Source organism: Chiloscyllium punctatum, chromosome 32, assembly GCF_047496795.1.
Source record: "Chiloscyllium punctatum isolate Juve2018m chromosome 32, sChiPun1.3, whole genome shotgun sequence".
In the NCBI taxonomy this organism is placed as follows: Eukaryota; Metazoa; Chordata; class Chondrichthyes; order Orectolobiformes; family Hemiscylliidae; genus Chiloscyllium; species Chiloscyllium punctatum.
Genome location: NC_092770.1, coordinates 18,183,670 through 18,195,902, shown reverse-complemented (window position 1 = coordinate 18,195,902; position 12,233 = coordinate 18,183,670). Strand labels below are relative to the sequence as shown.

The 12,233-nt window shown below is 42.1% G+C and overlaps 1 protein-coding gene across 2 annotated transcripts in view; it reads left to right on the top strand.

Moving 5' to 3' along the window:
• The window catches only part of ric8b (RIC8 guanine nucleotide exchange factor B), a 59,288-nt gene that overhangs the window by 42,192 nt on the left and 4,863 nt on the right, over positions 1–12,233 (top strand). Inside the window, exon 10 of one of the 2 annotated variants that reach the window (XM_072551791.1) lies at positions 7,413–7,802. The exons of the other annotated variant lie outside the window; for it this stretch is intronic. Within the exon in view, the coding sequence (XP_072407892.1) occupies positions 7,413–7,485 (73 nt within the window). The 3' untranslated portion in view covers positions 7,486–7,802. Of the gene's footprint in view, positions 1–7,412; positions 7,803–12,233 lie in introns of those variants that run through there. 2 annotated transcript variants of the gene reach the window in all.

Here is a 12,233-nt window from a genome sequence, read left to right as displayed (position 1 = left end):
AGAGTTTAAAAATTAAGGGGTATCCCATTTAAGATGGAAACAAGAAACGTTTTTTTTTTGAGGGTCAAGTGTTTTTGGAACTCTCTTCACCAGAGAGTAGTGAAGTGGGATCATTTGAGTATTTTTAAGGTAGAGGCAGACTGGCTCCTTTGTTAATCAGGAGTCTGTTGCTATCAGGATAAGCAGGAATGTGGATTTGAAGACACAATCATGTAAGTCATATACTTATTAAACAGCACAGCAGGCTTGATAGACTGAGTGGCCTACCACTGCTGATTCATATCTTTGTATACATTATTTGATCAGCAATGTGCCTCCTATTCCAGTATTGAAAGCATATTTGTCAGACTTTACTTATTTTCCCACTAAGGTTTTGACCAGTATCATGTTCTCCTTTACCCGTTTACATTCATTGCTCATATTTGCTGACTGTATTTGGCTGTTTTCCTTGATTGTTGTGATAGTCCAATGCAGTGCTATTTTTTTCTGGTGTGACCATGTTTTCATGCTTCAGACTTAGTGTCACCATGAGATGGTGAACCTTCGGTATTTGAACAGAGTTGGTTGGGGCGTGTTGAGTAGTAGTAGCAAAGGTGAAAGAAATTAAGTATACACTTGATCTCCCGCTCCATACAAAACACCCTCCCCATTCCAAAGATGTACAAGTTGGGTGGATTGGCCATGCTAAATTGCCCATAGTGTCCAGGGACGGTAGTTTAGGTGAGTTAGCAATGGGAAGTGCAAGGTTCCAGGGATAGGGTAAAGGGGTGTGGGTCTGGGTGGGATACTCTTCGGAAGATCAGTATGGACACGATGGACCAAACAGCCTGCTTCCACATTGTAGGGATTCTATGATTCTATCTCTCTATCCATTCAGACACATCCCTCTCCATCTTGCCCTCCCTTAGCCAACCATTCTATCTCTTCCTCCTTAATCCACAACCTGTCATTTCTGTTGTGAGTCAGTTGATGGAAAGTTGCCCAGAATGAACATTTCATACTGACTTTCTCACAGCAGGAATTTGGGCATCGGTGACCAGGCAATTAGGCTACACACACCCAGTGGAAAAAACAATGAGCAATTCGAAGGCTGTCACAGCCATTAGAAATCAGTCCAAGTTCCACGGCTGCCATTGCTGTTTCGGTGCTCAGGACCCCAAAATCATATATTGCAACCCCATTGTCACAACCCACATTTTGGGCAACTATGTTTCAACACAATTAATATAGACAACAGGTTTCCCTTTTATTTGGTCAAATTGACTTCAGAACTTCTTAGCCTGCTTGGCACACCCTCCTCATTCCTGAAGAAGGGCTTATGCCCGAAACGTCAATTCTCCTGTTCCTTTGATGCTGCCTGACCTGCTGCGCTTTTCCAGCAACACGTTTTTAAGCTCTGATCTCCAGCATCTGCAGTCCTCACTTTCTCCTTCAGAAGTTCTTTACCCATTTAGTACTAATACAGCTTGACTGTGGGTGTGAGCAGGGGAGACTGAACTATTGGGCACTTTCCTTTCGCTGAACATGTGGCTGCCTGGGAACGTTGTGAAGATGGTTTTGCCTCTGCCTCTGCCTCTGCCTCTGGTGGAGCGAGACAGCAGTTTGAATGTTGCTGTCAGCGGAACCCTTAGCAGAACTTGGCTGATAGCAATAAAACTTGTGTTTATTTAGCGCCTTGAGCTGCTTAACCTTTTGATTTATCCATTTCATTCTGCCCAGTTAGTGAAGGAACACTAACTACTGGGGAACAAATTGGTATTTTGTGTGACGTGACATTAATTAGGCGTTGTGGAAAGGTAAAATTAAAGCGAGCAGAGGAGGCTCAAAGATTGCTGCAGGAATTGAGGAAATAGCAAGAACCGTCAGAGTAACTGCAAAAAGGCAGCAATGGCAGGAAAGGAGTTACATTTAGATAGCCCTTTTCCTGGCACATATCAGTTACTTGAATCCAGTGGATCACTTTCTGAAAAGCAAACACCATTTTTACATAGTATGGAGAAAATAATGACAGATATAAAAGGATTACAGACCAGGAGAGACAACGGTAGGACTTGGTGTGCAACAGAATGAGAGTTCCAGTGTGGATACTATAGCTGAAAGCCTTCTCCTCCCATTCTATGATTCCATGTGGAGAGTGGGGAGAAGAGAGTGAGATTCCACCCTCGGGTGACTGTCTCTGTGAAGTCTGCACATTCTCCCCGTGTCTGTGTGGGTTTCCTCCCATGGTCCAGAGATGGATTAGCCATGCGAAATGCAGGGTTACATGGATATGGTTCCAGGTTGGGATGCTCTTTGTGAGGTCAGTTGGACTTGATGGGCCAAGTGGCCTGCTTCCACACTGTTAAGGATTCTGTTCTATTCTATTCTAATGCTGTAGAAGGTCATCAGATGGGTGAAGTGTGTAACACTGGCTGTTGCTTCTTTTAAGAACCCAGTTGAGGAGGAGCTGGACTTCAGTAACATTGAATAATTCAAGTGAATCTTGCACTCATTCTTGGAAGGCAGTAAATCAGTTGATCTATAGAAAAGGTGAAGAGTCCAAATTGCATCATTCATAGTCAATTTTAAGGATCTTGCAAAGGGATCTGTGCCAAGAACGGCCAGGAATATACATGCTAGATTCATGCCTGGATATTGTAGCTTGAAGTACAGGAAGCCAGAGTGGGTGTAACCCCTTTTAGACAATCCCAGTAGTAGATTTTAAATGCTTCAAGTACAATTGATTTTGTGTATTCTGAATTATGGTCAGATCTATTTTAATTTTTGTCACATTGTTATCAGAGCTCAATTTAAACCCATGCCTCACAGCACCAGGGATTCAGGTTCGAGTCTAGCCTCAAGTGACTGTCTATGTGGAGTTTGCACATTTTCCCCATGTCTATGTGGGTTTTCTCTGGGTGCGCTGGTTTCCGCCCATGATCCAAAGATGTGCAGTTCAGGTGAATTGTCCATGCTAAATTGCCCATAGCGTTCAGTGATGTGCAGGTTTAGGTGCATTAGTCAGGGATAAATCTAAGGTAATAAGGTAGGATAATTGGTCTGAGTGGGTTACTCTTCAGTTGGTGTGGACTTGTTGGGCCGAAAGGCCTGTTTACACTCACACTCAAGCGATTCTATGATTGTATGATTCAAATTCAAACTGTTGGATAAATGTTTGAAAAACATTTGTGGGTGGCACGGTGGCTCAGTGGTTAGCACTGTTGCCTCACAGCGCCAGAGACCCGGGTTCGCTTCCCGCCTCAGGCAACTATCTGTGTGGAGTTTGCACATTCTCTCCGTGTCTGCGTGGGTTTCCTCCGGGTGCTCCGGTTTCCTCCCACAGTCCAAAAATGTGCAGGTCAGGTGAATTGGCCATGCTAAATTGCCCGTAGTGTTAGGTAAGGGGTAGATGTAGGGGTATGGGTGGGTTGCGCTTCGGCGGGGCGGTGTGGACTTGTTGGGCCGAAGGGCCTGTTTCGACACTGTAAGTAATCTAATCTAATCTAATCTAATACGCAGGACTATGAAGAATGTGTAGTACAGTGCATTTGGTTTTGAATTGCTCTAGTGAAGAGCTTGTACAACACGTGGGCCAAATACCTTCCTCCTGATCAGCAAACATTCCTGCTTCATTAATGCATTCTGTTAATCAGTAATGAAATTCTTGTCACCTTCCATCACCACAGTTCTCAAACATTGTGCATAAAAGTGAGCATCATTCGACTAAATTTGATTTTGAAATACTTCTGTGATCTGGCTATTTTCACCCTTCCTCTTTGTTTAAGAAGTACTTCACACTGATTACTTTGTCCAATTTCATACGATAATGCTGAATGTTCAGCTTATTTTAGATGGTGATAATGTATAGAAAGTAGGGAAGAGCCTGTCTTGAATGTGGGGAAAAAAAAGTTTTAGTAAGTGGGATAGATACTAAATCTAAGATAGTTGAGCATCTATTTGCACATAAAAATATTTAAGTTCTTTTTGTGTTTTGCCATTTTTAATAACTATTCACAAGGTAACATCTTACAGACATTAGCAGCAAATGCAAGCAACATCAATCAGCAACGATAAAATGGCAGGTTACTGTTTTGGGTGAGTCCCTTTAGTCAGAAGTCAAGCAATTTTTTTTTTCTTTTTTTCTATTGATTAAATATGACCTCTTGACATTTTGATGCAATAATGAGAGGGATGGGGCTACTTAATATCTTGAGCCTGTTCTGCGATTTAAATTAAACCCTGGCTAATATGTACACTAACTCCCTCTAACCACCTTTGCCCCATACTCCTTAATACATTTGACTAACAAAATTCTGTCGTAATTTTAAAATTAATAATAAATCAGAATGATTCCTTGCCAACCTATTCCCCAAGACTGGAATGTCTATAAATTAGTGCGGACCAATTAACTTCAGCCAGACATAGGATGGAAACCCGCACAAAGGTTAGAGCTGAGAGGATATAGCAGAACCTGTACTACTGTCGACTGCTCTCATTATGAGCACTGGTTTAATTAACAGATCATTGAGGCCGACAGTACAGCTTTGAGTTTTTCTTTCTTCAGAATCCATCTCACAGTTGATGCCTCATGAAAAGGTCGCAACTATTGTGTGGCACTCAATTAGAGAAAGATGAACAAGTCCCTCCAACACTAACCAAAGTGTTTTACTCAGGGAGAGTGGGGTTCTGCTTTGTTAAGTTGGCAAAGGTACGAATGGCATAATTAATTCCAGGTATTGGTACTGACAAACGTACAACAGACCAGAAAGATTGCGGTACAAAAGACCTAACTCATAGTCATAATCAAGCTAAATGGCAATGCGAAGATGTAACCTGCATCAGTGAAAAGGGTTCTCGGGAAACCTGAAGGCGCAGATAGGAATGCAAGCATCCAGCTCCTTAATTGAGACTCCTTTCCACAAAGCCACTCTAAAGATGATGTTTTATTTATACTGAATAATTAGCAAACTGAACTGGAATGTGATGCTGGTGGCTATATCAGAGGCAGGCTGTAGGGTGTTTGTTCTTATTTCTCAGGATGTTGGTGCCTTTTTCTATCTTCTAACAGATCAGGTTTATATGTCAGTACTATTTGAAATAATTGCATTCACATTCAGAATTACAAATCATGTAAATGTCAGTCTGATGGCTAGCTTCTGTGTTCATCCAGTTTACACACATTCCCAGAGTTTTTGACAGTGATAATTCACAACTCTGTTGACTATATTGGACTAAAATAAAATAATCAGCATAAAATAATCGCCTTAATTAAATCTCTTAATCAATTCACCTAAAAAAACATTGTATTTATACTTTCAACTATGTAAAATATTCCATGGCACTTCACAAGTTTTACTGAATAGAATTTAACCCTGAGGCACGCAAGGTGAGACTGAGACAAGTGACCCAAAGTTCCACGAAAGTGGTAATGTTTAAACAGTTTCTTTCCAGAGGTGTAGGGAGGGAATTCTGGATCTTAGGGTGCTATTTATTTGGAGAATAAATGGGGGAATCAGTACAACCAGCAGTCAGTATAGGTCATTGAGCACAGGAATAATTGATGAATGAAACTTGATATGAGCTAGTGTATGGGCAGCAAAAGTTTTAGATGACCTCAAGTTTATGGAGGGTAGAAATTAGAATGTCAGCCAGGAGTTAATTAGAATTCCTAAATCTAGAGGTAACAAAGGCATGCAAGACTACTTCCTTTACAAGTTGACTAATTTATTTGTGATGTGTAGCAGTTGCCTATCCCTGATGCCTAGGTGATGAGTTGCCTTGTTGAACTGCCTCAGTCCTCTGAGTCATTGTACACCCATGATATTTATAGTAAAGGATTTTGACTGACCACAATGAGGAATGATGGTATATTTCCATATCAAGTTGGCTTAGAGGGAATTTGCCCTTGCTAGTGTTTCCATGTGCATGCTACCCTTGACCTTCTAGTTGATAAGAGATTGTAGATTTGAAATGTGGTGTTTAGGGGCCTTAGTGAGTTACTGTCAATTACAGACCCTTCTGCCACTGTGCCTTGGTGGTAAAGCGATGAATGGAGTATCAGTCAAGTGAACTATTTTCTTTTGGACGGTGCCGAGCTTCTTGAGTGTTGTTGAAATTGCATCATTAAGGAAGTGGAGAATATATCATCAAACTCTTGACTTTTACCTTGCAGGTAATAAAACTGCATGAGGGACACAGGAAGTGAGTTACTTGCTTCAGAATTCCTGGCCTCTAACCCGCTTTTGTAGCCACAGTACTTGTATGGTTATCCAGTTGTTAACTCCCAGGGTCTTGATTATGGGATTCAGTGATCATAATACCATTAACTATCAATGATTTGGATTCTGTCTTGTTTGAGATAGTCATTGCTCAGTATTTTTGCAGTACAAATATTGCTTGCCACTTATCAGCCCAATCTTGGATGTTGTTCAGATCTTGATTCCAATGGGATGGACTTCTTCAGTATTTGGTGCTAAACATTGTGCAGTCATCGACAGAAATCCCCACTTCTGACTTGATGGAAGGAAGGTCGTTGATGAAAATTGTAGCTGTAGATGCTTGGACAGAGGAGAAGACCCTGAGGAACTCTGCAGAGATATCCTGGGGCCGTGATGACTCAATTTCACAACCACGACTACCTTTCTTTGAGCCAGGTTGGACTCCAAGCAGTGCAGAGTTTTCTCCATTTACTCCAGTTTTACAAGGAGTAGGACGTCTTGGTTCGACACTTCATCAAATGCTGCATTGATGTGAAGGATAGTCAGTGTCACATTGCTTATAGTGTTCAGCTTTATTGATCATGTTTGGAACAAGGCTGTAGTGGGGGCAGAAACCTGACGGAACCCAAACTGAATGTCAGTGAGGAGGTTACTGCTGACTAAGTGCTGTTTGTGGCACTGTTGATTACCCCTTCTGTTACTTCTCTGATGGTGAAGAGTAAGCTAATAAGGTGATAATTGACTGGGTTGGATTAATCCTTTTTTTTTGTATTGTTAAATATCCTGTCTTTTTAATTTTTCAAAATTATCTGCACTTTCAATGTCTTGCTAAGCAATGGCCTTGCAAATGGCTTAAGTAGCAGCTGTAATTGAAACTGACTTTGTGATCAAGGGCTTAAATTCACAAGCTCCCAAAATTAAGGTCAATCAGAAAGCCCAAACAAAAGTCCAGAGACCAACCTTGATTATCGTCATTCTGGTGATCAATAGACAATTAGACTTTAAGATCTGACAGTGACTAGTCAAAGCTTAGCTAGTGGTATAAAGCTCAGACCCACAGATAAGCTGGGCAGGGGATAGTGGAAGAGGGAGATTTGATTAGGAGGAGGACAGTGAAATTTTTAAAAACTGCTTAGTTGAATTGGTGTCTGAGGTCTCCAGTTACATATTTAATGACCCAGGTTTAGCTTGACTGAACTATTTCCTTTGATTTAGCAACCCACGTAAGGCTGCTGGACCAGATAAATCCCTGCTGGAGTGCTCAGAGGATGCTCTGATGTACTGGTGATGTTCTAGTGGATATCTTCAGCATCTTCCTGACTTGTGTCATAGTTCCAACATGCTTCAAGGCCGCTACCGTCATCCCCGTGCTGAAGAAGTCTTCAGCCCTGTTTCAACGGCTACCGCCCTGTTGTGCTTACACCCATCATCATGAAGTGCTTCGAGAGGCTCATGATAAGGCATATTAAGACCCTGCTGTCCCCCTCACTGGACAGCCTGCAGTTCACATATCAACCCAACTCCTCAACAGCTGATGCCATTTCCACCACCCTCCATCTGGCCCTCACCCACTTTGAAAAGAAGGGCACCTACGTCAAACTGCTGTACATAGGCTTCAGTTCTGCATTTAACACTATCATTCCTCAGCACCTGATTGAAAAGCTGAGTCTGCTGGGCCTAAATGCCTCCCTTTGTAACTGGATCCTGGATTTCCTGACTGGGAGAACTCAGTCAGTCCCAATTGGGAACAGTATCTCCAAAACCATCACACTGAGCACAGGGCCCCCCCCCCCCGCCCACAGGGCTGTGTACTCATTCCACGATGTTCACCTTGCTGACACATGACTGTGCAGCAATGCACAGGTCAAATCACATCAAGTTTGCTAAGATATGACTGTAGTGGGTCTCATCAGAATGAACGACAAGTCAGCATACAGAGAAGAGGTGCAGAGGGTAATGGACCAGTGCAGAGCCAACAACTTGTCTATGCTGGACATTGACTGCTCCCCTGTGAGATCATGAAGAGCACCAAATTGCTTGGTGTCCATTTAGTAGAGCATCTCACCTGGGCAATCAACGCCAGTTCCAGAGGCAAGAAAACCCAGCAGCATCTTTAATTCTGTGCAGACTGATGAAAGCTCACCTCCTACCCCCACATCGTCACCACATCCTACCTTGAGCTGCTGCATCACTGCCCGGTTCAGGAATCACACCATCTCAGACCGTAAGACCTTACAACGGATAGTGAGGACAGCTGAGGAGATCATCAGGGTCTCTCTTCCCTCCATTACAGATATTTACATCACACGCTGCGTCTGAAAGGCAGACCGCATTGTGGGAGACACCACACACCCCTCACTCAAACTCTTCTCCCTCCTGCCATCTGGCTGAAGATACCGGAGCATTCGGTTTCTCACTGCCAGACTGTGCAACAGTTTCTTCCCCCAGACCATCAGGCTCCTTAACACAATATGATTGGACTCTCTCCCATTTGAAATCCTTCATACAATCCTTTGAATTGCTGCTAGAAAAATATCTATTATTTGTCAATCTTTGATTACAGTGTTACTTGCATGTTTTGCAGTTTTTATGCACTTTATGCCGTGTACAAGTGTGTAGTTTGTGCTGTCCATGTAGCATTCTCTGTTGTGGAGGAACGCTGTCTCATTTTTTTGCTGTATCAGTTGTATATGGTAGAAATGTCAAAAATAAAGCTTCTCACGCTCACTCTCACTCTGTCACTGTCTGAATGTGGAGTTATGATCTGAAGTTAGAACTAGAGCCGCCTTGGGCCTTGTCAAGAAATCCTACTTTAAGCAAAGAGTAGTGGAAATATTGAAAACTACCTCCCGTAAGGTTGTAGATGCTCGGGATCATTTGAAGTCTTTAAAACAGATTGATCACTTCTATTGGTTAAACATCAAGGTTTATGGTGAAAGCTGAGAGAAACAGGGTTGATGCGTAGACAGCTAGGATCTACTTGAATGGTAGGAATAGGCTTAACGAGCCAAATGGCCTAACTGTTCCTCAATCAATGTTGTGATCAACCATTTTGTGTCTTTTGACTTAATTTAAATAGACATTCAATATGTAGTGTTCCAACCTGAACTGTGAAACCTGCACAAGCATCATTACCCTTGACGGTTTACATTTACACCCTAGTGGCAGTTTGGCCAAGTCCCAGCTTGCTATTATGGAGCACTTTTCATTTGACTTTTATACTGGTGAGTTCACAGATGTTGCAGTTGCTTCGGCTCTGAATGATTGTATCCAGGTTTTGGGCAGTTCTTGGCAATAGCCCGATGGGACGCAGATGCAGAGTAATGTGGCGCCCCTGATGTAGAGCAGAAGAAACTGCACAGAAGCTACAGGCTCAAGCAAGCATATTTCTTATTTTAAGTTCATGTAATGACCTCTGCCTCAATAGCCACTCTTTCATCTCGTTGTGTTTGTTATGGTTGGCTTGGGAAATGAAGGGATTAGAACTCATCCCAAGAAAAGTGAGATATGTAAGATCTGGTTCAGCACAGGGCGGCACGGTGGCACAGTGGTTCGCACTGCTGCCTCACAGCGCCAGAAACCCGGGTTCAATTCCTGCCTCAGGTGACTGACTGTGTGGAGTTTGCACGTTCTCCCCGTGTCTGCGTGGGTTTCCTCCCACAGTCCAAAGATGTGCAGGTCAGGTGAATTGGCCATGCTAAATTGCCCATAGTGTTAGGTAAGGGGTAAATGTAGGGGCATGAGTGGGTTACAGTTCGGTGGGGACTTGTTGGGCCAAAGGGCCTGTTTCCACACTGTAATGTAATCTAATCCAAACTATTATTTAAAGAAAAGAAACTGTGTTTAATCAATTTACTGGAGTTCTGAGGAAGTAAAGTGCTGTGAATAAAGGGGACCTGGTGGACATACCATATGGGGGATTTCTGATTTATGGGTATCTGAGATACAAATGTGAACCCATACAGGGATGTAACTTTAAACAGCTCCTGAACAGCCACTTTATGTTGTCCTGCATTGTATTTCACTTACGTACAATTTGACTTATAAATGGACGCAAGAACAGACCCAGTTGCAACCTGGGGACTGCCTGTACTTAAAATTCCAGAAGATATTTGACAAGATGTCAGATCAATGGTTATTGCAGAAGATAAGAGGTCATGGTGTAGGGGGTGACAAATTGGTAAGGGTTGAAAACATTGATTAAAAGGAAATAGTGAGTGTGTATAAATGGGTCACTCTCTGCTTGGCAGGATATGAAAGTGGTGTGCCATAGGGATCAGCACTATAAGGCCTTGACTTTTTAACAATTTATATAAATGACTTGGGTGACGGAGCAGAAAGTATAGTTGCTAAGTTTGCTGATGCCACAGGCAGGAAGCCATAAGGAGGCTACAGAGGGTATAGGTAGGTTAAGTGAGTGGCAAAGAACTGGCAAATAGACTATAAAATGGGGAAAATGTGAAAATGCCCATTTTTGGCTGAAAAAAGAAAGAAGTGTGTTATCTCAATTGTGAAAAATGTAGAACTCTGAGATGCAGAGGAATTGGGTGTCATTGCACATGAATTGCACTAGGTTAAAAAGCAGGTACAACAAGTAATTTATAAAGCTAATATAATGTTGTTTATTAAGAAGGGACTTGAAAACAAAAATAGTGATATCATATCTTAAGTGTGTCACTCATGCCCTGTTTAACTGGACTAGTATTGGTCTGCTTTCTAAAGGAAGGTTTACCAGGCTAATACCTGGAATTACTGACTTATCTTCTGAGGAGACGTTGGACAGGGTAGGTTTGTATCCACTAGGTTTTTTTGTATTCACTCATAGGATGTGGGTGTCACTGGCTAGGCCAAACTTTGTTGCCTTTACATTTACAGTATTAACAAAATACAGTTGAGAGTTAACCATATTGCTTTGGGTCTAGAGTTGCATGTAGGCCAGACCAGCTAGGTATAGCAGACTACCTTTGCTGAAGGACATTAATGAATCAGATGTGTTTTTCTAAACAAGTGATTTCATGGTCATCATTAGATCTTAATTCCTTATTTTTAATTGAATCCAAACTCCGCCATCTGCAGTGGTGGGATTCAGATTCTGGTTCCCAGATTATTACCAGAGTCTCTGGATTAACAGTAGAGCGATAATGCCACTGGGCCATTGCCTCCCCATATTTAGAAGAGTAAGAGGTGACTTAATTGAAACCCGAGGAGTCTTGGCCATGGTATATCTAGAAAGAATAGTTCCTCTTGTGGGAGGATATTATTGCTGTTTAAAAATAAGAGGTGACTATTTAAACAGAAATAATTTTTTTTCTCCCGGTGGTCATGAGTCTTTGAAACTCTCTTCCTCAAAGGGCAGTGAAAGTAGACCTTTGCCTTTTGAGGAGAGTTCTAGTGAAAGCAGCGTCTTTGGATGCTTTTAAGAAAGAGGTAGGTAGATTCTTGATAAGAAAGGGTCTGGAAGGTTTTTAGATTGATAGGAATATGGAGTAATCTGATCAGCCATGTGGTGTAAATCTACACCTTCTAACTTGTATATTTGTAAATGGGAAGTAAGGAACGGGTCGTGGATTTCCAATATCTTTCCTGCTAATGTGTGATCGGTGTGCTAAAAGGTTGGGTGGAATGAGTGTGAACTTTGCTTGCAAGTCTGGATTACGTTGAACATATAATGACCTGTTGATCATAGACACTTGATCAGCACCTCATCTATCACCTTCACCATTCAGTTCCTCCATCACAAATGCACACAAACAGCACTGTGTAGCAATATACAGAATACACCGCAGCAACTCACAATTCAACAGCATTCTCCAACTACATGAAATTTATCATTTAGAAAGATGAGGACAGCATACACATGGGAACGCCACCACTTGTAAACTCTCCTTCTAGCTACACACATTCCTGACTTGGAAATACGTCATCATTCCTTCACTGCTGCTAAGTCAAAATCCTGGAACTCCCTGTGAGAACTACGGCTGTACCTACACCCCATGATCTAAAGGAATTCAAGAAGGCAACTCACTACCTCAAAGG